This window comes from Nicotiana tomentosiformis, chromosome 9, assembly GCF_000390325.3.
Source record: "Nicotiana tomentosiformis chromosome 9, ASM39032v3, whole genome shotgun sequence".
In the NCBI taxonomy this organism is placed as follows: domain Eukaryota; kingdom Viridiplantae; phylum Streptophyta; class Magnoliopsida; order Solanales; family Solanaceae; genus Nicotiana; species Nicotiana tomentosiformis.
The window spans coordinates 39,804,940-39,832,851 of NC_090820.1; the positions used below are offsets into that span (position 1 = coordinate 39,804,940).

Below are 27,912 nucleotides of genomic sequence, written 5' to 3' on the forward strand. Positions count from 1 at the left end.
GAAGTCTCATCTTCTCGGCAGACTAGCAGGTTCTCCTCCTATGACTTGGGACTAGTTTACACGTCTATTCTTGGACAGGTATATTCCACCATCGCTGAGAGAAGAGTTGCGGTTTCAGTTTGAGCAGCTCCAGCAGGGTCAGATGTCAGTGACCGATTATGAGGTGAGATTCTCTGAGTTGTATCGTCATGCACTTATGATACTTCCTACTTAGGCAGAGCGAGTGCGAAGTTTTATTGCGGGGTTGCACTCAGGTATTCAAGCTACTATGGCCCAAGAGGTTGAGATGGGGACTTCCTATCGGCTAGTAGTAGAGATTGCTCGAAGGATTGAGGGTTACCGTCAGAGGTGTAGAGAGCAGATGCAACGGGACAAGAGGGTACGTTATTCCGGAGAGTTTAGAGGTGTCCCGGTTGGGGGCAGAGGTCAGTTCATGAGGGGTCAGCCCAGCAGGCCCACATATCCAGCATCACCGTCTCCTCGGGGTGCTCCACTACGACTCTATTTCAGTGCCATGGCGGAGAGTTCTTACCGCCCACCAGCTATTCAGGGTTCTTCCAGTAGGTACTCAGGCCACCAAGATTCTCCCAGCGCCTATTTAAGTGCCATGCCAGAAAGTTCTTACCGCCCACCAGCCATTTAGGGTTTTTCCAGTGGGTATTTAGGCCATCAGGGTCAGACTTCAGGACAGAAGATCACCGCACCGAGAGGTTGTTTCGAGTGTGGGGGTCCCAGTCATGTGCGGAAGTTCTACCCCAGGCTTCAGGGAAAGGCAATACAGCAGGGTCATCAGCCAAGATTATAGCACCATCCATCCGGCCGCCTAGAGGCGGAGGGCAAATGGGTAGGGGTCATCCTAGAGGTGGAGGCTAGGCAGGGGGAGGTCAGCCAGCCACTGTTCAGACGGGCGGAGGCCATCCAGTCAGCGCTCCAGCTATGTTCTATGCTTTTCTGGCCAGACCAGATGTAGTGGCCTCAGATACCGTGATCACATGTACTATTTATGTCTGCGGAAGGGATGCTTCGGTATTATTTGACCCAGGATCTACCTATTCATATGTATCATCTTTGTTTGCTTATTTTCTTGATATTCCTCGTGAGTCTTTGGGCACTCATGCTTATGTGTCCACTCCTGTGGGTGGTTCTATTGTTGTGGATTGAATCTATCGGTCCTGTATGGTCACTTTCTATTGTAATGAGACTAGAGCGGATCTCCTGTTGCTCGAAATGACCGACTTTGAGGTTATCCTGGGCATGGATTGGCTATCTCCATATCACTCCATCCTTGATTGTCATGCCAATACTGTTACCTTGGCAATGCTAGAGTTGCCTAGATTGGAGTGGAAGGGTTCGTCCATCAGCACACCTAGTCAGATCATCTCTCTTATGAAGGCTCGACACATGGTAGAGAACGGTTATTTGGCTTATCTAGCCTATGTTTGGGATACTACCGCAGAGTCTCGGGTGATTGATTCAGTACTAATAGTCCGGTAGTTCTCTAATGTGGTTCCTTCTGATCTTCCAAGCATGCCACTAGATCGTATTATCGATTTCTACATTGATTCGGCTCTAGGTACCCAGCTTATATCTATTCCACTGTACCGTATGGCTCCGAAAAGGTAAAAGGATTTGAAGGAACAACTTGAGGAGTTGCTAGCAAAGGGGTTCGTCAGACCAAGTGTATCACCTTGGGGTGCACCAGTGCTATTTGTGAATAAGAAAGATGGGACTATGCATATGTGCATTGTTTACCGCCGGTTGAACAAAGTTACCATTAAGAACAAGTACCCGTTGTTGCGTATTGATGATCTGTTTGACCAGTTGCAGGGTGCTAGGGTGTTCTCTAAGATCGACTTGAGATTGGGTACCATCAGTTGAAGATTTAGGACTCGGATGTTTTGAAGACTGCTTTTCGTACTAGATATGGCCATTATGAGTTTCTAGTGATGTCCTTCGGCTTGACTAACGCCCTAGCGACATTTATGGATTTGATGAACAGGGTGTTCAGGGCTTATATTGATTCGTTTGTCATTGTCTTCATTGATGATATTTTGATTTACTCACGTAGCATGGAGGATCACGAGCAGCATTTGAGAGTGGTGCTTCAGACCTTGCGGGAATAAAAGCTATATGCTAAGTTCTCCAAGTATGAGTTTTGGCTAGATTCTGTAGCATTCCTGGGGCATGTTGTATCACATGAGGGTATTAAGGTGGATCCCAAGAAGATTGAGGTAGTTCAGAGTTGGCCTCGTCCTACTACGGCAACTAAGATCAGGAGTTTCTTGGGGTTAGCAGGTTATTATCGCCGATTTGTGGAGGGTTTCTCATCTATTGCAGAAGGGTGCTCTGTTTCATTGGTCCGATGATTGTGAGGCGAGCTTCCAGAAATTGAAGATAGCTTTAACTACAACACTAGTTCTAGTGTTACCTTCTGGCTCGGGGATGTATACTATGTATTACGACGCTTCACGCGTTGGTTTGGGTTGTGTATTGATGCAAGAAGGGCAAGTTATTGCATATTCTTCACGTCAGTTGAAGCCCCATGAGAAGAATTATCCTGTGCACGATTTGGAGTTGGCCGCGATTGTTCATGCTCTTAAGATCTGGAGGCATTATCTTTATGGGGTGTCCTGTGAGGTTTACATCGGTCATCACAGCTTGCAGCATTTATTCAAACAAAGGGATCTCAATTTGAGGCAGCACATATAGCTTGAGTTACTGAGGGATTATGATATCACCATTCTATATCATTCGGGCAAGGCGAATCTAGTCGCGGATGCCTTGAGCAGAAAGGCAGAGAGTATGGGTAGCTCGACATTCATTTCAGTAGAGGAAAGGCCACTAGCTTTGGAAATTCAATCCTTGGCTAACAGACTGGTGGGGTGGGATATTTCAAAGCCCAGCCAAATTCTTGCATGTGTCATTACCCAGTCTTCACTATTGGAGCATATCAAGGCTCGACATCTTGATGATCCACACTTGTTGGTCCTCAAAGAGACGGTACTACAGGGTGGTGCTAAGGAGGTTTCTATCAGTGAGGATGGTGTTCTGCGAATCCAGGGTCGTCTATGTGTTACTAATGTCGATGGCTTGAGGGAGAGGATTCTAGAGGAGGCGCACGGTTCTTGATATTCCATTCACCCAGGTAGTACGAAGATGTATCGTGACCTGAGGCAGCATTATTGGTGACTGCGGATGAAGAAAGACATAGCTGAGTATGTAGATAGGTGCCTAAATTGCCAGTAGGTTAAATATGAACACCAGAGGCCAGGTGGCCTACTCCAGCAGATGACTATACCTGAGTGGAAGTGGGATCACATTACTATAGATTTCGTAGTTGGGTTGTCGCGGACCTTGCGGAAGTTCGATGCAGTTTGGGTCATTATTGACAGATTGACCAAGTCGACACACTTCATCCCAGTTGTGACAACATATACTTCAGAGAGGTTGGCCCAGATTTATATTCAAAAGATAGTTCGGTTGCATGGTATACATGTTTCAATCAAATCAGACATAGGCCCTAGGTTTACCTTGCATTTATGGAGAGCAGTACAGAGTAAGTTGGGGATCCATGTAGATCTCAGCACAATATTTCATCCATAGACCGAGTATGTGTGATTGACTTTGGAGGGTAGTGGGATCGATTCTTGCCCTTGGCCGAGTTTTCTTACAACAACATTATCAGTCTAGCATCGAGATGGCTCCATTATCAGTCTAGCCTGGTCGGAGATGTCGTTCACCCATCGGGTGGTTTGAGCTCAGTGAGGCTAAGTTATATGGTACTGATTTGGTGAAGGATGCCTTGGAAAAGGTAAAGTTGATTCAGGAGCGACTTCGCACAGCACTGTCCAGACAGAAGAGTTACGCAGATCAAAAGGCACATGATTTATCATTTATAGTGGGTGAGAAACTCTTCTTGAAGGTTTCACCGATGAAGGGAATCATGAGGTTCGAGAAGAAGGGCAAGTTGGGCCCAAGGTTTATAGGCCCATTTGAGGTGTTGAAACGAGTTGGGGAGGTTGCTTACGAGCTTGCTTTGCCGCCCAGTCTATCGGGAGTTCATCCGATTTTCCATGTATCCATGCTCCAGAAGTATCATGCCAACCTGTCATACTTGGAAATTTATTTAAAAAGAGAAATCATGTGGTTAGTTCATTGTTGGCTTGCCTAGCGACGAAGCTGGGTGCCCTCACGACCAATTTGTGAATTTGGGTCGTGACACTGGCATTGTCGCTGATTGGAGAGTTTATGTTTGAGAGACGCTCTATTCCTTTGATTGCGGACTGTGAAAGTTTGTCCCGAATTTGGCGGTTGTTTGTATATATCATGAAAGAGTCATTGTGGACCTCGAAAGGTTACTTACCTATTTTGGTATGATTGGAATCGAATTTGAGGTCCATTGGTAGGCCTAACATGAATGTATGTTCTACACCATATCAGATATGCTTATTCAGTATAGCATTGCTTATGGATGAGTCTTCGGGCGTGATGGATGTTTTTGGTTCTCGTCATCTATTTCATGTGTTACTCTTTTATGCCATATGGGTTGTGAGCGAGATGGCTCTTGAGATGATGATTGTTTATTGCACCTTTGTCGTATTTGGCCTTTTGTAGCGCATGCCGTTATCAGTCTCCCCAAGGTTATGTTTATGCACTTGGCGTGCTTGTGGTTTGATATATATATATATATATATATGTGTTTAGTGGGTATAAGCATTTTGGCTAGATGGATATTCTCTTACTGATTGTTATATGTGGATCGGATTGCACACCGCAATATTGAGATGTTGGTTAGGGTTCCTTATACTTATTCATTGTGTTTTGTTTCTCATCTTTGGGTGAGACGAGGTTGTTGGACCTGAAATTAGTACAATCATATTTGTGTAATGTATGTTGGAGGGAAAATATCACTAATTAGTTTCGAAGGCAGTAAGGGTTATTGACGAGCAGAGAGACTCCATGAGTTATTGATTTGGTGGGTGGTTATGAGTTTCCACACACCTCTTTCATTGTTGCAATATTGCAAGGGTATGAACAGGGCTTGTATGTGTCATGAGGTATATTACGGGCATCAGGTTCGTAAATTTATAGTTGTTGTGGTTGGAGGATGTTACTATGGGCGAATAAATTACGTGGTGCATTGTGTGATTACATCATGGGTGTATGATCATGTTTTGGTACAACATTTTGATATTGATACGATGTACGTATGCTAGAATCAGACCTTGTAGAGAATTCTGGATGTTGGGATTTGGTTATAAATCTTGTGGGCTAAGATAGCAGGAAGGATCTCCGGTCTGGGTTGAGCTAATGTGCTTATATGGATTGTGGTGGTATAGGTAGGTGCATGAGGAGTTATGCAGTGATTTTGGCAACTTTGGAATGGTTCTTGGCACGTTCGAGGACAAACGTATGTTTAAGTGGGAGAGAATGTAATGACCTGACAAGTTGTTTTGAGCTATCGCATGTCGTTCTGCATTTTGAGACCTTGAGTAGCTTCATTATATGTATTATGACTTTCACGTGTAGTCGGATTATATTTTCGAGAAGTTTGGAGTTGATTTGGAAAAATAACTCTCAATTCTGAAGCTTTAAGTCAGAAGAGTTGACCAAGGATTGACTTTTGAGTAAACGACCTCGGAATCGGTATTTGAAGGTTCCTATAGGTTCGTAAGGTCATTTTATACTTAGGCGTATGTTTGGGTGGAGTATCGGATGGTCCGGGAGTGATTCAACACTTATTATCTGAAGTTTGCATTTTGAAGGTTTTGAAACGTTCTAAGTTTAAATTAGAATGGAGTTTGGTGTTATCGGACTCTGGGCAGTATTCCGGGACCTTGTATAGGTTCATTTTATTAGTTGGAACATACGCGTAAAGTTTGATTGTGATATGGAATGTCTAAGTGCGATTCTGACGCGTTTAGTGAAGTTTGAATGTTTGGAAGTTAAGAGGAGGTTTTGATCGTTTATTCGTGTTTTAGATGTTATTCATGGCATTTCGATCCTTTGGATAAGTTTGGATAAGTTATTGGGACTTGTTGGTGTGATTGGACGCGGTCTCGGGGGCCTCGAGTGTGTTTCGGGGTGGTTTCAGACCATTTCTCCTTGGTTTGCAACAACTGGTGCTGGTTCTTGTGTTGTCCCTCGCGAACACGGTGGGGAGCACGTGTTCGCGAAGAACGATTTGAGCTCGAGGTCTTTTTTTTCATCATGTTTTCGAAGGTTTAGGCATTGGTGCTCCGCATTCGCAATATCCGGGCCGCGTGCGCGAAAGGAAAGGTAGGCCTGGAAGTCTTGGCCTGCGAGTTCGCGGATGTACGGTCGCGTTCGCGAAGGGACGACCAGGTAAAGAATCGCGTTCGCAGGCTTAGTGTCGTGATTGTGAAGAAGACGTTTGGGCAAGAGCTGAGTTTGTGCTTCGCGAATGCGAGACACTTGCCGCATTCGCGAAGAAGGACGCTTGTGCAGAATATAGTTTACCAAATCAGGTTTTGGCTTATTTTATCTCATTTTCTCATTTGGAGCCAATATTTTGGAGATTTAGAGGATCCACTTTCATCATCTATCATGTGGTAACTTATTCCCACTTCTTGTTAGTTAAATACATGGATTATATATGGATTTTAACTTGGAATTTGGTAGAAATTGTGGGATTTTGGAAGAAAACCTAGAAATGGTATTTTTGAGTTTTGACCACAAAATTAGACATGAAATTGGGAATAAATTATATATATGAGTTAAAGATGCTATGGGTAATAATAATCTTCGAATATTTTTGGAGTCCGAGCGAGTGGACCCGAGAGTTGACTTTTTGAGTAGAGTTGGGAATTATTATAAATTGTTAAATTATGAGTCTTTGAGTATATTTTGAGTGGTTTGCACGTTGTTTGACTAGTTTCGAATCGTTTGGCATTGGTTTGAGGAGTTAGAGGGGCGTTGGAGCCGGTTATCAATTTCGGAGCGAGGCAAGTCTCATGTCTAACCTTGTGAGGGGGAATTTACCTCGTATGTTTTATATTTGTTATGTGCTACATGTTGTGGGAGCTACGCACGTTATATCTTTCTCTTGGTTGTATTCCGCTATAATTTTCCTGGTTTATATTTTGGTCTCATTCGAATATTTAAAATAATAATATCTAAGTTTTCTATAAAAATGATCGATTTTCACTTTTGAATTCTTAAATAGTTTTGAAATGTATTTTGGATTAACTATTGATGTGTTGACTTAATTGTTGTATTTTCTAACGATGGTGTTGGGCGTCATCACGGTCTATAGTGGGATTTTGGTCGTGACAGTTTTGTATCAGAGCTCTAGGTTCACGTAGGTCTCACGAGTCAAGAGCAAGGTCTTGTGGATCAGTCTAGATACGTCTGTACTTATCTTCGAGAGGCTACTGAACTATTAGGAGAACTTCCCTTTCTTGATTCCTTGTCATGCTATTTGATTTCATTAAAGCTTATGCCTTTTCCTTCCTACTCATTCGTACGCAATGTCGACCATTTGGTATTAGTTGGGTATCGACGAGTTGTGGGGATGCCACATATATGGTGCATGATGTCTTTCTCTGCCTATACGGGCGGACTATTATCGTTGTTTTGTGAAGGGGAGTTCTGTCATTTTAGCCTAGTATTAGTGTTGCCCATGGTTTTGAGACTATGCACAGTGTATTGTGATGTTCATGAGTTATTATCATGTATTGCTGGTATAAATAGTAGGGTGCTTACCTTTGTGTCGCGACAGTGAATGATTCGAGAAGAGGATTATTCGGTTCATGATTGGGAGATTCGATATTTAATTCCAGCGAAGGAGAGGCAATTGGACTATGGATGTTCAAGCCTTGGCTGACGGAGTAGCAAGATTTGATATTTCCGAATTTGGTGGAATTATTGTTTATGTTGTGGTGCCATGTACTTGTTTGAATGCATTAAGGCTTGTCTATATGATGGTCTTCATTTGTTGCCCTTGGGGGACGATATTGTGAAAAGGCACCTAAGAAGCGGTTATCGGAGATGACAGTGTGTGGCGACTTCAGGGTTGAATCAACATTTCCAGTGTTGATGGTTCGAGGGATATGATCCTTAATGAGTCTTAGAGTTGATGGCAATCTATTTGGTCAGATACTACGGAGATGGATCGTCATTTGGAGCGGTATGATTGGTGGCGGATGATGGGAAAGGACATGGTGGGTTATGTCTTCAGTGGTTGAATTATTAGCAGGTTAAGTACGAGAAACAGATATCAAGTAGTTTGCTTAGGAAGATGGGTTAAATGGAGTGGGAGTAGAAGCGTATCGTATGGATTTCATGGTAAAGATAGCCACATGCTTTGAGAAAGCTTAGAGCAATTTGGGTCATGGTGTAGATCATGGTAGCTAGGAGGAGAATGTGAGGAATGTGGTTGGGTAACGGTGTGAGATCATGGTAGCTAGGAGGAGAAGTCATTGTAGGTCCTTGGATTTTGCGATTGTGGCTTAAAGTCAAGTGGGGGAGCCTATTGTCGATGATTGGGTCACGTGATTATGTCTCCGTGCAATTTTTAATTATCAGTATATTGTGAAAAGGCACTTAAGAAGCGGTTATCGAAAATGACAGTGTGTGGCGACTTCAGGGTCGAATCGGCATTTCCAGTATTGATGGTTCGAGGGAGATGATCCTTAAGGAGGCTTAGAGTTGATGGAAATCTATTTGTTCAGATCCTACTGAGATTGATCGTGATTTGGGGCGGCATTATTGGTGGCGCATAATGGGAAATGACATGGTGGGTTATGTCTCGTGGTGGTTGAATTATTAGTAGGTCAAGTACGAGCAGCAGAGATCGAGTTGTTTGCTTAGGAAGATAGGTTAACTGGAGTGGGAGTGGAAGCATATTGTATGAATTTTATGGTAGGATAGCCACATGCTTTGAGAAAGCTTAGAGCAATTTGGGTCATGGTGGATAAATGACTAAGTTTGTGTATTTTGTTTGAGGTGGTGGTTTATGTACTTAGGAAGTTTGAATGTGTCGGGAAGAGTTTGCTTGGAATGTAGGGGGATGTAAATGCTTGATTGTTGTTTTGGGATGCAACATAGCTTCGAGTGTTGAAAGTATTGTTGAACCTTCAATTGATCTAAATGGAAATGAATGAACTCTTACAGCCGAAGGACGAGTGTGGAATCAGGAGGATTTTCTGATTTCATGGTGGTTGTAACTAAGTAATGTCATTGGAAGATGTCGATATGGAATTACACAAGTGGGTTATCTCTTGTGAGCAGGTTAGGGGTTGTGTGATTTCTAATGAAGTTCCTGTGAAGAGTTTACCTTCTATCCAATGGGATGCATGTACTATGATGTGGGCTTGGATCGCTTGAATAAGATGGCACGACTGTCAGGAGGTCGAATGTGCGTTTGTGGCTGATAATTCGCGGTGTGTTATGATTAGTGCAAAGAGAGCTTATGAGTAATATGGTTGGCTAGCGGTGTGAGATCATGGTAGCTAGGAGGAGAAGGTGATGAATTTGGTTGGGTAACGGTGTGAGATCATGGTATCTAGGAGGAGAAGTCATTGTGGGTCCTTAGATTTTGCGATTATGGCTTAAAGCCAAGCGGGGGAGCCTACCGTCGATAATTCGGTCATGTGATTATGTGTTTATGCAATTTTTGGTTTTCAGTACTTTGATGGATTAGTTATGACCGAGAGAGAGAACAACAAGGGTAATTCAAGAAAGGAATTTGATGGATGCGTGCTTTATTTTACCTTATTGATGTGTGAAGATTGTGGAACGATTCAGATTGGATATTTCTTTGTGAATGTGATGTACAGAGGAAAGGATTCATCCGATTTCTTCTTTTGCTATGTTCGTGTGCTACGGAGCACCAGTTTTTTGGTTTTATATTCATGACCATGATTAGAGTGGGCGACTCTCAATATTGGTTCTAGTGGATTCGAGATTTAAGTGCTTAAGGATTTTTGAGTTCGTTATGTGGTTGAGGATTGGGTTTTGCAGTAGAGTGTGAAGGGTACGTGTAGTATTTCTATGTTATCATCGGGTCTGCGGTACAGTGCTAGAGAGATAAAAGAAATAATTTCGGATTCGCAAGAGGCCTCATCAGAATGAGTGTAGCAGTTGAAAGTATTATTGAGCGCATGCGAGGATATCAAATGGTTTATGGGTATTGAGACGACGTGATATTGTGATTTTGGATCATCGATATGAGTGTTGACTGAGGTCCATTATGTGATGGGAGAAAGGTATTGCTTCATAGGCAAGTCAAGAGTAAATCGGAAGAAGTTGAGTCAATTTAGTAGTGGTTTGGATCAGTATGGTTAAGGAAATGATCGGTTCCTTCGGTGTGGTAAGGTTATATAGGTGTTTCGTGGCTATATTTGTGGGCTTGACAGTCTCCGTAATTTGGTTGATTCAGAGAAATTCAATTTTGATGATTTGGTTATGTATAAGTGGGTTCAAAAAGAGTTATGGTGGTTTAGGTCATGACTTGAGGTTTGTGTTTTCTACGGTTATGGGAAGTTGGTTGCGTGTTGAGATTTTCCTCTTGAAATGAGATAAATGAAGGGTTTCTAGCCGATGAAGTGTTTATTCTACTAGCAGTTCAGGAGTTATGACGAAATTATTGTACTCTCGCGTAATAACATGATAAATGCAATGAGCGGTGTGGAATTAAAATTGAAGGATTAAGATTGCAATTCAATTTTGATGGGGATGTCACGAGCTCGAGGGAGAGGGGAAAGATTTCAGATGTTTAGAGTATACCGGCACTACTTTAGTGTCACCTGAGAATGGTGTTCTATGGAAGAGGCATTGTGTATGGACTGCAGGTTCTTGATTGGCACTATAGAAATAGCATGGTTGGCAGCCATGGATATGCAGATATTGTTACCTGGTACGGAAGATTGTATGAGTATCACCCACGGGAGGATTCTGTAGGCATGACGTGTCGATCATTTAAGTGGTAGATTTTGAAATCAGGTGTGAAGATTCTGGTATTGTTGGTGATTGGAGAGTTTATGTTTGAGATATGCTCTATTCCTTTGGTTGTGGACTGTGGATGTTTGTCCCGAATTTGGTAGTTGTTTGTATGTGTCATGAAAGAGTCATTGTGGACCTTGAAAGGGTACTTACCTATCTTGGTATGATTGGAATCGGCTTTGAGGTCCATTGGTAAGCCTAACGTGAATGTATGTTCTACACCATATCAGATATGCTTATTCAGCACATCATTGCTTATGGATGAGTCTTCGGGCGTGGTGAATGTTTTTCTTGTCGTCGTCTATTTCATATGTTACTCTTTTATGCCATATGGGTTGTGAGATGGCTTGATTATTCACCTGTGTGTTGTGATCCCATGTAGTTTGTCATGTTATATGAGCGAGATATCTCTCGAGATGCTGGTTGTTTATTGCACCTTAGTCGTATTTGGCCTTCTGTAGCGCATGATGTTATCCGTCTCCCCAGGGTTATATTTATGCACTTGGCATGTGCGTGGTTGATATAAGTGTGTTTAGTGGGTATAAGCATTTTGGCTAGCGTGGATCGGGTAGCACGCCACCACAAATATGATGTTTGGATCGGGTTGTGCGCCGTAATAGTATCTTGTGTGGATCGGGCTGCACACCGCATTATTGAGATATTGGTTACAGTTCTTTATACTTATTATGTGTCTTTTGTTTTTCATCTTTGAGATGGGTCCATGGCATATGTTTGGTGGTTTTATTCATCATATGGACTGTATAGTTATGTACTCGAGTTCGCTTTTCCTTATTGGTCATATTCGAATTGTGGTTGTCGACCGAGCAGCTTGTACTGGGTGTATGATCATGTTTTGGTACAACTTGTTGATATTGATACGATGTATGTATGCTAGAATCGGACCTTGTAGAGAATTTCGGATGTTGGGATTTGGTTATAAATCTTGTGGGCTAAGATAGAAGGAAGGATCTCTGGTCTGGGTTGAGCTAATGTGCTTATATGGATTGTGGTGGTACGGGTAAGTGCACGAGGAGTTACACAGTGATTTTGCCAAGTTTAGAACGGTTCTTGGCACGTTCGAGGACGAACGTATGTTTAAGTGGAGGAGAATGTAACGACCCGACCGATCGCTTTGAGCTCTAGTACGCTGTTTCACGGTTTGAAATTTTGAGTAGCTTCACTATATGTATTATGACTTGCACGCGTAGCCGGATTAGATTTTCGGGAAGTTTAGAGTTGATTTGGAAGAATAATTCTCAATTCGGAAGCTTTAAGTTGGAAGAGTTGATCAAAGTTTAGCTTTTGAGTAAACATCCTCGGAATCAGGATTTGAAGGTTCCTATAGGTTCGTAAGGTCATTTCATACTTAGGCGTATATTCGGGTGGTGTATCGAATATTCCAGGAGCGATTTGACGCTTATAATAAGAAGTTTGCATTTTGAAGATTTTGAAACTTGCTAAATTTGAATTAGAATAGACTTTAGTGTTATTGGACTTCGGGCGGTGTTCGGGACCTTGGCCAGGTTCATTTTATTGGTTGGAACTTGTGCACAAAGTTTGGTTGTAATCCGGAATGTCAAAGTGCGATTCGAATGCGTTTGGTGAAGTTTGAATGTTTGGAAGTTAAGAGGAGGTTTTGATCGTCGATTCATAGTTTTGATGCTATTCGTGGTGTTTCGAGTCGTTGGATAAGATTGGATAAGGTATTGGGACTTGTTGGTATGATTGGACGGGGTCCCGGCGCCTCAGGTGTGTTTCGAGGTGCTTTCTCCTTGTTTTGCAACTGCTGGTGTTGGTTCTGGTGTTGTCCTTCGCGAACGAGGTGTGGAGCACGTGTTTGCGATAAAGAATTTGAGCTGGAAGTCTTTTGTTCATCATGTTCGTGATAGACGAGTCGCGTTCGCGAAGCTTTGGGCAGTGGTGCTCCGCATTCGCAATATCCGGCTCGCGTTCGTGAAAGGAAAGCGGGGCCTGGGAGTCTTGGCTTTCGCGTTCGTGGAGGTCCAACTTTTCAAAGAGTTATTTGGATCCATCCTTGCCAACAGGAGAAGGGAATATACCTTGAGGGTAATATGAGAGCCTCTGCCTAGCCCACACCAATGGGAGGCAAGTCATTTCCAAGGTCGAATATGACGACTCGTAGTCCATCAACTTCTTTCTTAGGTAGTGATCTTTCCTTTCTTCCCATTTCCATGATGGTTCATTCTCAATTACTACCACAAGAAAGTCACTCATATATCTAAAGGGGCTTATGCACTTCACGACTTTCTTATGTTATGGGATCTCGAAGACTGAATTTAGCTGCCAACCCTAGTCAGCAAGCTGAAAAACTTTCTCAAGGTGCACGGTCGCATTCGCGAAGGGCCTGCCTGGTAAAGAATCGTGTTCGCGGGCCTAGTATCATGATCGCGAAGAAGACTTTTGGGCATGAGCCGAGTTTGTGCTTCGCGAACGCGAGACACATGTCGCGTTCGCAAAGAAGGATGCCTGGGCAGAATATATGTTAGCCAAATCAGGTTGTGGCTTATTTCATGTCATTTTCTCATTTAGAGCCAAATTTTGGGCGATTTAGAGGAGCCATTTTCATCATATATTATGAGGTAAGTTATTCCCACTTGTTGTAAGCTAAATACATGGATTATATATTGATTTTAACATGAATTTTTGTAAACATTATGGGATTTTGAAAACAAAAACCTAGAAATGGTATTTTTGAATTTTGATCACGAAATTGGACACGGAATTTAGAATACATTATATATTTGAGTTTGTGGTTCTATGTGTAATAATTATCTTCGAACGCTTTCAGAATTAGGGCGTTTGACCCCGAGGGTTGACTTTTTGAGTGGAGTTAGAAATTGTTAAATTACGAGTCATTGAGTATATTTTGATTGGTTTGCACATTGTTTGACTTGTTTCAGATCGTTTGACATTGGTTTGAGGAGTTAGAGAGGCGTTGGAGCCAGTTATAAGATTTCAGAGCGAGGTACCCCGTAGGTGTTATATTTATTATATGATACATGTTGTGGGAGCTACCCACGTATGAGGTGACTAGTGTTCGTATGTATGCTAGGATTCCTGATTAGGTTCGTGTAGACTTAGACACACTATGCTTTAATTGTAATATTTGAGTTACTCTTGCCTGTTTAAATGCTTTAATTTATTTGTTTGCATGAGACTAGACTTGCGTAAAGTATCAGACTTGTTGTTTTAGATATTTGGCGAGCTACTTGATTCGCAATAGAAATTATACTTCCTTTTTTGGATTTTCCCGCGTTGTGCAAAATTGTCTGAAAAGTTAAACTTCATAACTCACACATATATTCGTGAGTGGGGCTAGTGACACGTCAAGTTTTACTATTCCTGTGGGATCGTGCTGAACGCCTCAGCAGTACTATTATAGATCAGGCCGTATGACCTCGACAGTATTATGAGATGCATCTATGGTTCGTGTCGGTCGATCCTCGACATTATGCACATTTATGAGATCAGGTTGAAGGCCTTAACAGTACTATTCTGGGATCGAGCCTTACGCCACGACAGGAAATCATGCCATTACCCTTATGGGATCGGGCCATTCGGCTCGGCAGAATCGTGTGAAATATTTTTTAAGGAGTCAACATATCCGAGTCTTCCTGACTTGAGATGTGACCGTTTATTTGGTGTTGACCATTATGTATTTCAGTCGAGGCAGTATCCGATATTGAGGACTTCGTATTATTTCTTCTATTGAGGATCGTGTTATGTACATATATTTGATCTCACTTTTACTTTTCATACTTCGTACATGTTTATTTTTATTATAATTGATTTATTGCACCACTAGTAAGTGTCGATATCGACCCCTCATCACTACTTATTCGGAGTTAGGCTAGATACTTACTTGCTACGTGTTGATTTATGCACTCATACTACACTTCTGCATTGATTGTCCAGGTACTGAGACAAGTACATTTGGTGGTCATTTTGGCGCATAGGCGCAGCTGCTAAGGAGATTTTGTGGTGAGTTGCATTCCATGTTACGATCTACAGCCCACACGGTCCCCTTCTTATTCATTTATTTTATTCTGTCTGTTTTATATTCCAGACAAATGTTGTAGTAGTATTGTACTAACTAGTAGATGCCCATGCACTTGTGACACCGAATTTTGGGGACTTAGATCTTGCTCTTGGTTGTATTCCGCTATGATTTTTCTGGTTTATATTTTGGTCTCATTCGAACATTTAAAATAATAATATCAAAATTTTCAATAAAAATAAACGATTTTCACTCTTTAATTCTTATATGGTTTCGGAATATATTTTGGATTAACTATTCATGTGTTGACTTAATTATTGGCTTGCCTAACGACAACGTTGGGCGCCATCACAACCTATATTGGGATTTGGGTCGTGACAATATGTATAGTATACATGATTTTGGGGACTTAGATCTTGCTCTTGGTTGTATTTCGCTGTGATTTTTTTGATTTATATTTTGGTCTCATTCGAACATTTAAAATAATAATATCAATTTTTTTTATAAAAATAAACGATTTTCACTCTTTAATTCTTAAATGGTTTCGCAATATATTTTGGATTAATTATTCATGTGTTGACTTAATTATAGGCTTGCCTAACGACGACGTTGGGCGCCATCACAATCTATATTGAGATTTGGGTCGTGACAATATGTGTAATATTCACCACTATTTTCTTGACCAGTTTATCAAAACATGTGTGATGTCACACACCAATAAAGTCGTGACACGTGCATTATTTTTATCAAAATATTAAACACTAAAATTACAACTACACCCCTTAACCATATTCTCCGTTTTATCTCTTTCTTTTCTCTGCAAATTACCGCCTTTTGATCTCATCTTCATAAATACCCTATGACCTTGAAATTATATATCTTCACTGCTACCTTCTCCACCTTCATCTATATTTCATCTCGGACAAGGACCATAAAATTAGTCTTATCTTCCATCTCATCCCTCTACAAAAATCACCTATTTTTTTGTTCCTTATTGCAGATTTAAAAAAAAAAAGAGCGATTAGAACAAAAAAATCAGATATGAAATAGGTGGTAATTTAGTCCATGAAGATTTGAGAGACGATCTTGTAATTTTTTCATAGTGAAGGTGATTTTGATGATTTTTTTGGGTGCATTCTATTGTGGAACTTACTCTTTTGTTGAAATGGATATGAAATGCTAATGTGGTTGTTCTGTAATATACCAGTGGGATCATATTTGGTGGCAAGCTGGTGGAGTAATGATGGAAAGTGTGAGTTAAAGTTATGTATGAAAGAAAATAAGGGAGGAGGGGAGGGCAAGAATATGAGGAAGAAGAACATAAGGGAGGGCGGGTTCCGGGACCAATAATGTTTTTAAAAAAAAAAACACACACGCATATATATATATATATATATATATATATATATATATATATATATATATATATATATAATTTTGACATGTGACACATAAACGAGGATTGAGAATCTTTTTTGAAGGATTTACGCTCTATTGTTTGGGTTACGCATGCGACTACTACCTAGCAAAAATAGTGTGTATTAGATATATTCTAGAAAAATTGAGTTGTAAGATGATATTTTTTGGTAAAAGGTATGTCACTAAAGATTTTGTCCATTGTTTTGGATAACTTATGCATTCTACTTATGTGGCCAGGTAACATCTACTCATTTGGTAATAATTTTTTTTAGTTGATAAAAATGCATGTTTTACAAAAAACAAAATGTCTTCTTTTCCTTCACCGTTGATGAAGCTCCAATTTAAGGATAATTTTAATCCATAGCAAAATAAACCTCTATTATTGACAAGACAAATAAGAAATGATTTACTAAAGACCAAAACATCAATGGACCTAAGGTATAACAAAAAGTAAATTTGAATAATGTCTAATAATACTAGGTCAAATTTTGACATTTACCCTTATTGAGTTTTCTTCTTTATATATATATATATATATATATATAGTGTAAAATAGAGGTAAAGATTTTTTAGCGTGTTTTTTTTTTGTAACTCTAACTCACTTTGTTTATTTTTAGTTGTCAACTTTTGATTTTGCATTATTTTTAAGAAATAAAAATGAAATATATATTTTATAATTTTATTCATAATAATAATACTATATCCAAAAGTGTTAAATATAATTTGGAGAATAAGTAGATAATTATAATGGTAAAATAAGAAAGGGAAAAAAATTATCTTCCTCTCGTTTCCCAACGGCATCGTACTTTTTTCCTAATGTGTTTCATCATCTTCCGTCTTCACAGCGCACTTGTCGAGTGTCCAGTCCCTACTGGCTACTTCTCCATGGCGTGTTTCTATGCAACTCAGCTGCATACTCTTTTATGGACTTCATCGTTGAACCGTACCTCCCACCATTTCAAACCTAACTATACCTATCGGACTCCGAAATTTCTCTTCCGTCAAAAGCCATTGATAGCTTCCTTTAGCACCTCCGACGTCGAAGCTAGAACTGAAATGAAGGATTCATCAACGGCAACGCTCCGGGAACTCTGTCATGGTCACGTGCCCGAGCACGTGATTCGCCGGTTAGCTGCCGTTCCTTAACACTCAACACTTTTCTCATCGCTTTGTTGAATTACATTGCTCGATATTCCGGAATTTTCCGGAAGGACTAGCGATTGTTACAGAATTTTCTCCAAATATTGATTCAATTGATAGTTACAGAGATTTTATATCGAAATTGAGCATGTAAAAAGTGTGAATTTTCTTACATTGAATCAAAAGTAGGAGTAGTTTTTAATTGACGCTGAGGATATTAGAGTAATTGGTACTTCATAAGAACCAAATTTTGATTTAAGAAATTATTAATATTTTGAGGTAATCTGTAAATTGTAAAGCTTTAGACAATATTTATTAAATATCTCCGTCCATTAGTTTAATCTGGTTGAAGTTTCTGAATATAGAGTGGTTGGAGTTTGGATTTTGTAAAAAAGGCAGCAGAAAGTTTACTAGAAATTGATTGAAATAATAAATTATTATCATTAAATTCAACCCATGGACTGTAATTTCAGATTCTCTGTGGGAAAAAAAGAAAGTGAGAATTACTTGAATTATTTAAAGAGTTGGATCTAAGGAGAACTGATATATGGAGCACAAATTGCAGGGTGGAAGAGGTTGGATATGTGATACCTACAGAAGTGCAGCTACAGGCATTGCCTTTCCTCTATTCGGGACGTGATTGTGTGCTTCATGCTCAGGTATACTTATGGGACATTGCTTCCAGTATTGTACTTGTTGAAACTGGACTGCGTAATTCTTGATATTTTTGTGTGAGAAGGACGTTTTGTTTAAGATGTGTTTTATGCATTGCTTCTGAAACATTCACAACTACGGTTTCTGTAAGGAGTGTTGTTTCATTTTTCTAACTTCAATGTTCTTTGAAGCCATTCTATTGTTTGTAAGCTTGTAGCAGCTCTTATTTAGTGAATGGTGAGCTACTCTAGGTAGGGAGAACATTATTCTTGATTTGCTGAATTATAACAATACATACATCATCTTTTATATATCACTAGTGTATTACCCGTGCATCACACAGTCGTGAAAAATTTCATTAAATCTGCGAAATGATCTTCTTTTAATACCCAAATATTAAAAAGTAGATTTTTCCGCAAAAACTAAAATTTTCTTTTTTCTCACAAAAATAATCTAAACTGACAAGTTTATAACTTCAACTAAGTTCATGATATTAAACATTTTTGTCTTGTCCAACCAAATCAGGGTACTCTTAACTTGATTCGTATTGCTTAAGAGAGGAGGTTTCGGTCTAACAATAATCATTAGTAATTGCTATAGTCAAATTAGATGCAGACAAAAAAGGATATACAGAAAAACAGAAACATACACTTCCATTCCGTAAATAAAAAGAGAATGTGAGGATTCAATGTAGGACAGGAAGGTGAAGAGCAAGTTAGCTCGAGTCTTAGCAAGATTTAAGGGTTGAATCTCCCTCCTCTGGGTATCCTCTTTGTTAAACATACATCTGAAGTTTTGTTATGGATTAGAATTGGTAACTTTTCCACAAGTTCTCCAGCATTTGCTCTTAATGACGGCTCATCCTCCACCTATGCTCTAGCTAGATCTGCCAATGTCACTGCTGCATCAAATGAATAATTCTCTCACAGTGCACTTCTATCTGTTCCCTTAGCTGCTTTCTCGATTGCCAAATGGCATTTATTTTCTCAAACAGCGTAAATTCATCTTCTCCTTTACCATTGCCACTGCTTATGGGTGCTTGACTGACAATGCCTCCAGCAAAACCACCACAAAAGCGGAGATATCAATGCTTGGGACTGGGGTTAAGGACTCCTCGTTCAAGATGATACAGGAGATCTCAAAGAAATCTCTTTGTTTCTTGTAGCATTAGATGTTATATGTGTGGAGAGTGTAGATCTCTCCGGAATGCACTTGCATCTCTGACAGGAGAGTCTATGCATCCATAGATATAGATGCCGGCAAATATTCAGACTTTGAAATTGTACATAGGTCACTTTGTACCAGTCATTGGGAAGAATTACTAACTTTCCATCTGCCTAATTGCCAAAGTTTTTCCACCACTGGCTTTGGAATAAAAAATCCTCAAGTAGTAGGAAACTACATCCATTGTCTATATTTAACCTCCGTTATACTATCTGGCCAAATTTACCCCTACCGTTATACTATCTGGCCAAATTTACCCCTACAATCAGCAAACTTTTAAAAATACCCCTTGATCTGTTAAGTAATCCAAATTTTCCCAAATTCCTTTTATTTAAATCACTTGTTGTTCTTCTTGCTCCACTATTTTTGAAATAATTGGCATTTACCTGCTTTCTAAATTAGAGAAAAAAAAAAGAAGAGAAAAATATTAAATAGTACAACCGAATAAACAAAGTATAGTAAACTGAAAAATCTAAATTAGGTAACTTTTCTAAATTTTAAAAGTATTTACAACATCCCAATTTTAATGAATTCGTTGCACCAAATGTATGGAGACTTTGCAAGTATTAGTGATTGAAGTTGAAGTTCCTTGGAGACTTTACATTGCCTAATTTAACTTTGCTTTAATTAAATGCCTACACATTTTGCACTCTTAAGTTAGTCGATCGAACTCTATACTAACCAGTGACAAAATATATTTGAATATACATGTACATATATGATGATCAGCTGCATATAATACACAATAAATAGACCCACTAAATTCTACGGTGTGTATGATTGAAAAATAAATAAAATTCTAAACCAATTTTATTTATTACGAGAAGAGAAATGGGTGCATTGGTAATTAAAAAAAATTATGAATAATTTGTATAGTTAGTAACTTTAGCATTCACATCAATAGTAATTTTTGAAAATAATGGAGCAAGAAGAACAACAAGTGATTTAAATAAAAGGAATTTGGGAGATTTTGTATTACTTAACAGATCAAGGAGTATTTTTAAAAGTTTGTTAATTGTAGGGGTAAATTTGGCCCGATAGTATAACGGTAGGGGTAAATTTGGCCCGATAGTATAACGAAGGTTAAATGTAGACAATATATGAAAGTAAAGTGGTATATTTGGCCCTTTTCCCGAATTATTATGATGTATTAAGTGTTTTGAAAAAATGGGAAGAATGAATATAATTAAGAACAACAACAACAACAAGCCCAGTAATTTCCCACAAGTGGGGTCTGGGGAGGGTAAGAGGTACGCAGCCTTACCCCTACCCTGGAGGGCAGAGAGCCTGTTTCCGATAGACCCTCGACCGGAGAACGAATGAAAAAAGAAAAGGTAATTGCAACAAGTAGGAATAACAACAAGGCTGGTCAAAGAAAATAATGGATTTATCTGTCACTGTTCAATCAGAAACACGGACCAAATATGCTCATCACATCTAATGAATATAATTAAGGAAAGAAAAAAAAAGTGGAGTTGCTCAAAATGAAAAAAGAGGTGATAAATAAGAATCCTAGTCTAAGAGAGGTGCCACATCATCTCCTCTAAGATCTAATTATATAGATGTATAGATTGGATGATTCTAGTACCATACTACCATGTAAGTTGATGATATTCTTACAGATCATAGGGGGTGGATGTCACAATTTTTTATCATTTGAGCATATTTCCTTTTTTTTGTTCTTTTTGTTTCTTTGTGCCTCCGACGGAGAGGGCTGAAAGGTTTCTTAATTTTTCTTGCCATTTCATCATTTAAAGATATCTATCATATCGTTGTTTTACAGGGAAAAAACGGTTAAAAGGGCATTTGAAAGGTCTAATATTTCTAGTAGGAGAAATGTAGAAGTTGTTACTTATCAAAAAAATGTTGAAGTTGGAAAGATGAAATGTAAAGGCGACGAAAACATATTTACAAGATCTTAGCAATAAATGACCAATTTGCTTACCCATTTGAATCATTTTTCCCTTTTTCCTCTTGTCCCGTTTTCCAACTGGCTTCCTATGCTGTTAATGAAATTCTGGAAATCGTTTGCTTTCTATTTATCCCACTAGACAGGTTCTGGAAAAACCCTGGCATACCTGCTACAAATACTGTCAGTCATTGACAGTCAAAGGTCAGCGGTACAAGCATTGATTGTGGTGCCTACTAGGGAGCTTGGCATGCAAGTAAGATTTTGTGGAGTTACTCCTGTTTGCATTCTACTAATAGCATATGTTTGCAGAAAGAAGGAACTCTAGGGATGCACTGAAAGTTAACTCTGCTTTAGCTAGGTTACGAAGGTTGCTCGGATGCTCGCTGCAAAGCCTTCAGAACTTGAATCAGGACCAAAATCATGCACTGTTATGGCTCTTCTAGATGGGGGGATGTTAAACAGACACAAGAGTTGGTTAAAGGTACAAAAGAAATTGTTGTTCCTTGTAGATTTCATATCACTGAATGAGGAAAGCTTAAACTAGTGCTCTCAACTTGTATTACTCATATATCCCTAGAGTCAAAATCATCTTGACATTCATCTACTTGCCCCAGCCCTCACTTGAATCTGTTGATGTCAGAACTCTTAATTAGGATTTTGTCTTTTGTTCTATGTTACCATTCCAAAGAAAAAGAAGAAGAAAGATTTTGTCTTTCCTTCCTCTGGTTCCCTCTTAGTAAACCTTGATGTCTTTATTGCATTTTGTCCAAATTTCCTTATTTTTGGTGCTTATTGTTGTTGTTCTATCTTGCATCTTGAAGTTTACACTCTTCACTGTGGTACGACATGAAATGTGTAATTTTTAAATGTCCCTACCGCTTGAAAATGAAAGATAAGTCCAGAACCGCATATGAACAAATCTTAGTCTACAACTGAATCAAGCACAATGGAAACCACCTTATAGGCAATAAATAACTATGTATTAACTATCCATAATCTCTCTCTCTCTCTCTCTCTCTCACACACACACACACACGTACACGTGCACACCGAGACTCACAAACACACACAAAGCACTGGGTTGGACTCAGTCTATAGATTTCTTGTTACAGGTGGTATTGCAGTAGTGTACGTCATATTTCTAAAGAAACTGTTGTGGATCTTTAACTCATTTGTTGCACCTTTGCAATTTTCTTTTTCAGGATGTTCTGTGAACTTTTTCTTACTTCTGTTGCATCTCTCCCAGTACCTCTGTTTTTGTTTACTACTGCTCTTTTTTCCAAGAAATTAAGAGGAAGCTTCAGCATATTTTTTTTTACGTGTTGGTGTTGATTCTGAGATGCTTGTGCTGTTACAGGCTGAGCCACCCACTATTGTGGTTGCAACTATGGGGAGTTTGTGTCGAATGCTTGAGAAACATATTTTAAAGCTAGATTCCTGCCAAGTACTTGTTGTCGATGAGGTAATCAAGATGCATTTTCTATCATATATATTTCTCTCTGTCTGTGTTGAAACTTTAGTAGAATGGGATCCAATGAAGAGTGAGCTCAATGATATTAGCATGATGCTGCTGAGCAATTTAAAAACATGCTGTCAGCGCCATTATAGCTTTTTCTTTTCTGCTCCTTTTGATAAGAGCTGTCAGAATAAACTCTTCCCTGGAGAAGTGCTCGGGAACAATATTTCTGAAATGCTTCTATATCATGAACAAGCTATCTAATTTAACCATACTTAAGTCTCTAACAGTTGAATCTTCTGCTTACTTGTATTTTGCAATTATTTTGCTCAACTTTAATTCAATTCACAAAATAGAAAGGTATGTTCATTATTACATAATTTTAGGTTGATTTCATGTTCAATTCTTCAAAAGAGATCAGCTCTCTCAAAAGTCTATTGACATCCTACTCATCCAGCAAGAACCGTCAAACTATATTTGCTAGTGCTTCAATTCCCCAGCACAGGAGATTCTTGTATGACTGTATACAGCAAAAATGGACCAAAGTGAGCTGGCACAAGTATTCATTATGATTTCTTATTATGACTTGTAATTACCTGATGATAATCACATAAAAGATGTACTTATCTAAATTATAATGACAGGCTGACGTAGTTCATGTCCATGTGAATTCAGTAGAGCCGATGCCCTCGTGCCTCCATCATAGATTTGTGGTGAGACTAACATAAACTTATACGGCTCTCCTTAACCTTTTTTTTTCTTGCAAATTACCTCTCTTACATATTCCATTTACTGAGTAGGCTCATTACTTGTCATTGTATATTGTATATTGTCAATTTCACAGGTTTACGGTATCCTAAAATTATTAGATGGACCCCCCCCCCCCCCCCACACACACACACACACACAAAAATAATAATAATAAAAAAAATAAAAATAAAATTAAACCAACAATCTTTTATTAAGTTGTGTGGTACCAGTGGAACAAGCATGGTAAAAACTTGATTGTCAGAAATTAGATGATTCTCTTTCACGTTACTGGATCTTACTCTGTGCCTTGGTTATTTCTATTTCTGTGTAATTGTTTCCGACTTTTCACGTGCAGGTATGCACCAAAAGGGAAAAGAATCAAGTGTTGCTCTCCTTACTGCAGGTGGATTCACCTGAATCTGCCATAATTTTTGTCAGCGAGCAAGTTAGTGTCTTTAACCCTGTTGAGTCTTGATATAGTAGATTGTCTTTGTGTGTAGTTAGTAGTTATAACTTATAATGACAGGGAACCTTAATTCCTTGAATAGTGTGATCAATATTCAATTATGATGTTGATCACTTTCAAGTATTGAGACCCCTCTTTATTCATAGTCTATGAAAGCACACACAAGAATTACTATGGAATTAGAGGTTGGATGAGTTTCCAGATTAATAGGGATGGCAACTGGGGTAGGGCGGGGAAGGGCAAGCCTTAACCTGCTAAGATTTTGACCCGCCCTGCCTGCCCCGTTTATCATTTTTTTTAAATTTTGCCCTGCACTGCTAAGCCCTGCCCCGTTTATGTTTTTTCCTTCTGCATTGTGGATATAATCCTCTATCCACTGATGTATATAGGCTATGACCTGAGATAGGCCTATTTTTGAATTTCAAGAGTTTCATCACTATGGTATGAAGGGCGTAAAAACTGATTACATGAGAACAAATTAAATAAAAAAAGTAATGACCAGAAAGCTGAATTAAAAAGCTAATTTACTCTAGGCGCTAATGAAACCCGCAAAGAGGTGCTGTTCGAAGTAAACCATGAGAATTGAGCTAAGTTAAATCCCATAAGCTAAATTATAAAATAGACCATGCTATTTCAGAAATAATTATTATACATAGTTGTTTTGGTTTGTTTTAAAACTATATAAACCATGAAAACTGCAATACGATTTTCTCCAAAAATTAATTTTTGTAAATAACCTATGAAGGAAAGGATTGGAAACTGAACGAATTATTACTCAAGTTAAAATATTTTAAAATTGTTTTCACCAGGTTGTTTTCACATGGTTATTAATTCAAAATAAGAAAACGTATTAACTGTTTTCACAGGTTATTTTCAGCTCCAGGTAAAATAATCACGAACCTAACTACCTAAGGGAAAAACATTACTTCATACAGCTATCACCATATTTAGCATTGGCATTTTATTTCTTTTTATATATACATACACAATTTCTTGCATAATCAAGGGGTTCATAGTTATTTACGAAATTGAACGAATTGGCCCTCAAGCTACCGAGTTACCTAGCAGCCAACTATTGGGAATAAGCGCTGACCTGCCACCTGCCCTAGCCTATTAAAGTTATACACCTGTATATAACCCTGACTATTATTTGGAATTTATCAGCGCCTTAGCCTTACAATAGTTTTTTTGTCATTGGGCTGATATTTCCCTTTTTTTGTAACCTATGCATCCCCTGGATGCTTCTTGTTAATGAAATACAACTTATTTCATCAAAAAGAAATTAAAGTTTTTCAAAAATTAAGTTTTTCCCTGCCCTGCACTGCCCCGCCCCATTTAACTGTTCCCCTTCCCTGCCCCATTAAGTGTTTTCCCTGCCCCGCCCCAATTGCCATTCCTATTCCGGAATGATCTTGTAGAGAATGGCAGTATGAGTATTCTCATCCCCCTGCACCAGAAGCTGGAAAAAAGTTCACTTTACTGGGTTACATTTGGACTTTCAAGAAGATAGTTTTTATGCTTCCTTTTACTCGTCTTTCTAAATGGGGTTTTATTTGGGGAACTACATAGAACTTCTAAATTTCATTATGGGAATGCACATATATATAGTAGTTTCCTTTCAACTGCATGTATTATTTGAACTTGTAAAGTTCTTAACAGTTCCATGTTCCCTTTTCCTTCTGTTATGCTTTGGATTTATACACTCTTTAACATCACAAGGAATCAGACATTCAAAGAAAAATCAGCTGTTGGTGCATCACATGTCTAATTGAATGGAGTGACTGTTTTCACTTGGAAAGGAAATATGGTCATAGATAAAAAAATGACTATTACTTATCTGTGCAATTTTTGATATTTTAGTTTAACTTATTAAATAGTTGTATACTTTGAACAATACTGTTTAACTTTTGAGCAGTCTGAGAAGTCAAAAAAGGCAGGAAATGCACCACCAATAACTCTTTTGGTAGATTTTTTAATGTCATCTTCTGGAGGCTTTTCCAATGTCTCTCTTCTAGAGGAAGATATGAATTTCAATAAACGAGCAGCATCCTTATCTGTAAGTTGTGCTGATATGTTATTTATATTTGGTCAATTTATCATTTTAGACTATAGGAAATGGAAATTTAATCCAGTGTTTTAAAAGGCGTGGGCAGGCGAGGCATTTTACATATGCCTCATCGAGGTGTAAGCCCCGAGGCACGGGGCGTAAGCCCCATAGGTATTTAATTTTTAATATTTTATAAAATTATATAATTGCAGTCGAGGGTCTATTGGAAACAGCCTCTCTATCCTCACAAGGTAGGGGTAAAGTCTGCGTACACACTACCCTCCCCAGACCGCACGGGGTGAGATAATACTGGGTATGTTGTTGTATATAATTACAATAATATTTATAAACATGTAAAATTGCATAAAAATTGAAGAAAACTATAAGTATGTGAAATATATATATATAGATGTGCTCCAACCCCACAAAAAACTTGTCAAAATAATCTATTATACGCTACTTACAAGCACAAGTAACTTGAGTCGAAAAGAATAAAGTTTTTTACATGGAGGAACAAAAAGGATGATTATCCTGCAATTTGAACTTGCTGCTATGAAGGAGAAAAAATTTGAATATTCTTTGCATTTGGGAGATACTAGCGGACAAGATAAAGAATTGGGAAAGACCATGAATTAGAGCTTCAATCAATAAAAAAGGTCTTGACTTTTAAATTTAATACATTTCAGTTCCTTTTTAAAACTTTTGAGTAATTACAAGCCGACTTTTGAGAATTTGGGTATTATATGAAGGACTTATTCAACAAATTTTATTTTAATTTGAAAAAGTCTCTTGGGCTTACGCCCTCACTATGAAAACGCACCCCGAACGCTCGAGCGTACGCCTCGAACGCTCGGGCGTATGCCTCTTGAGACTTTCGCCCCACACCATCACCTCAGGGCGTTTTTGGTGCGCCTCGCCCCAGGACTCTCCCCGAAAACGCCTTTTAAAACACTAATTTAATATTCGTCTTTCTTCCATAATGTAATTTTTAGTACATGGCTTATATGTTGCTGAGATACAGGAACTTCGAGGAGGAGGAGGTTATCTATTGGTGGCAACAGATATAGCAGCTAGAGGAGTTGATCTACCAGAGACAACACATATATACAATTTTGATATCCCAAAAGATGCGGTAAATTACCTTCATCGAGCTGGCAGGACTGGTAGGAAACCATTTTCAGATAAAAAGTGTTTTGTTACCAGCATTATAACAGCGGAAGAGCGATTTGTGTTACAGAGATTCGAGAACGAATTAATGTTTTGTTGTGAACAGCTATTCTTTTAACTGTATTTTGAGTTCTTCTCCATAATCTTAGCCTCAAAAATCACCTTTGACTCTGTTGCTTATTTTAAAACGAAAGACAAGATAAATAAAAAGCTGATACCACCAATTAGAAAGTACATTAGTCCCTTTGCTTTTCGTACCTTCTAAATAGCTGCGTAATTTTATTAATTTAAGCAAGACATTTGCAAGGTCAACTGGTAAAATGTTATAATTGAATGGTTATCTTCGAGTGCTCTTTCAAAAATGTTACACTAAGTTCCTTTATCTTTTACCCAAATTGTTAACTACCACCTAAACTTTCAGAGCTATGTTGGTAAGGATCCAGTAAACAGGTGAGAAAACAGAAGAAAGATTTGAATAATGCTGCGATCTAGTGAAACACTGTACAGGTGTTTTGATGCATTTAAGTGGTCTTACCTGTAAGTCAACTTTTTATCCTTCTTTAGTTCTGACCAGAAGAAGCCTGTTCTCAACTAGTGTAAAATATTCCTGTCAACACTCTAGTGTTTTGTCAATGTCATTGCGGGTTGGTTTTGTGAAAACATTTACCTTATATCAAGCATTTTATTGTTAGAT

General features: G+C 38.8%; 1 protein-coding gene across 3 annotated transcripts; it reads left to right on the plus strand.

Moving 5' to 3' along the window:
- Positions 1–17,174: 17,174 nt before the first annotated feature.
- On the plus strand, positions 17,175–27,452 carry LOC104098269 (DEAD-box ATP-dependent RNA helicase 58, chloroplastic). Of its 3 annotated transcripts, XM_009604959.4 has the most exons (10): positions 17,175–17,529; positions 18,108–18,201; positions 21,472–21,585; positions 21,691–21,813; positions 22,690–22,794; positions 23,175–23,333; positions 23,433–23,501; positions 23,894–23,983; positions 25,920–26,060; positions 27,073–27,452. In XM_009604959.4, the coding sequence occupies exons 1-10, from the start codon at positions 17,219–17,221 to the stop codon at positions 27,334–27,336; spliced, it is 1,470 nt and encodes a 489-aa protein (XP_009603254.1). In that variant the 5' UTR covers positions 17,175–17,218; the 3' UTR covers positions 27,337–27,452. The 3 variants fall into 3 exon arrangements, with proteins under 3 accessions (XP_009603254.1, XP_009603255.1, XP_070042286.1); XM_070186185.1 differs by lacking the exon at positions 17,175–17,529 and having other exon boundaries at positions 18,183–18,201; positions 21,476–21,585; XM_009604960.4 differs by lacking the exons at positions 23,175–23,333; positions 23,433–23,501.
- The last annotated feature ends 460 nt before the right edge of the window (positions 27,453–27,912 follow it).

Coding starts and splice junctions, on each gene's coding strand:
- LOC104098269 (XM_009604959.4), top strand. CDS start 17,219: ATGTGTTTCATCATCTTCCGTCTTCACAGCGCACTTGTCGAGTGTCCA. Junction 17,530..18,107: donor CCCGAGCACGTGATTCGCCG/GTTAGCTGCCGT, acceptor CACAAATTGCAG/GGTGGAAGAGGTTGGATATG. Junction 21,814..22,689: donor GACACAAGAGTTGGTTAAAG/GTACAAAAGAAA, acceptor GTGCTGTTACAG/GCTGAGCCACCCACTATTGT.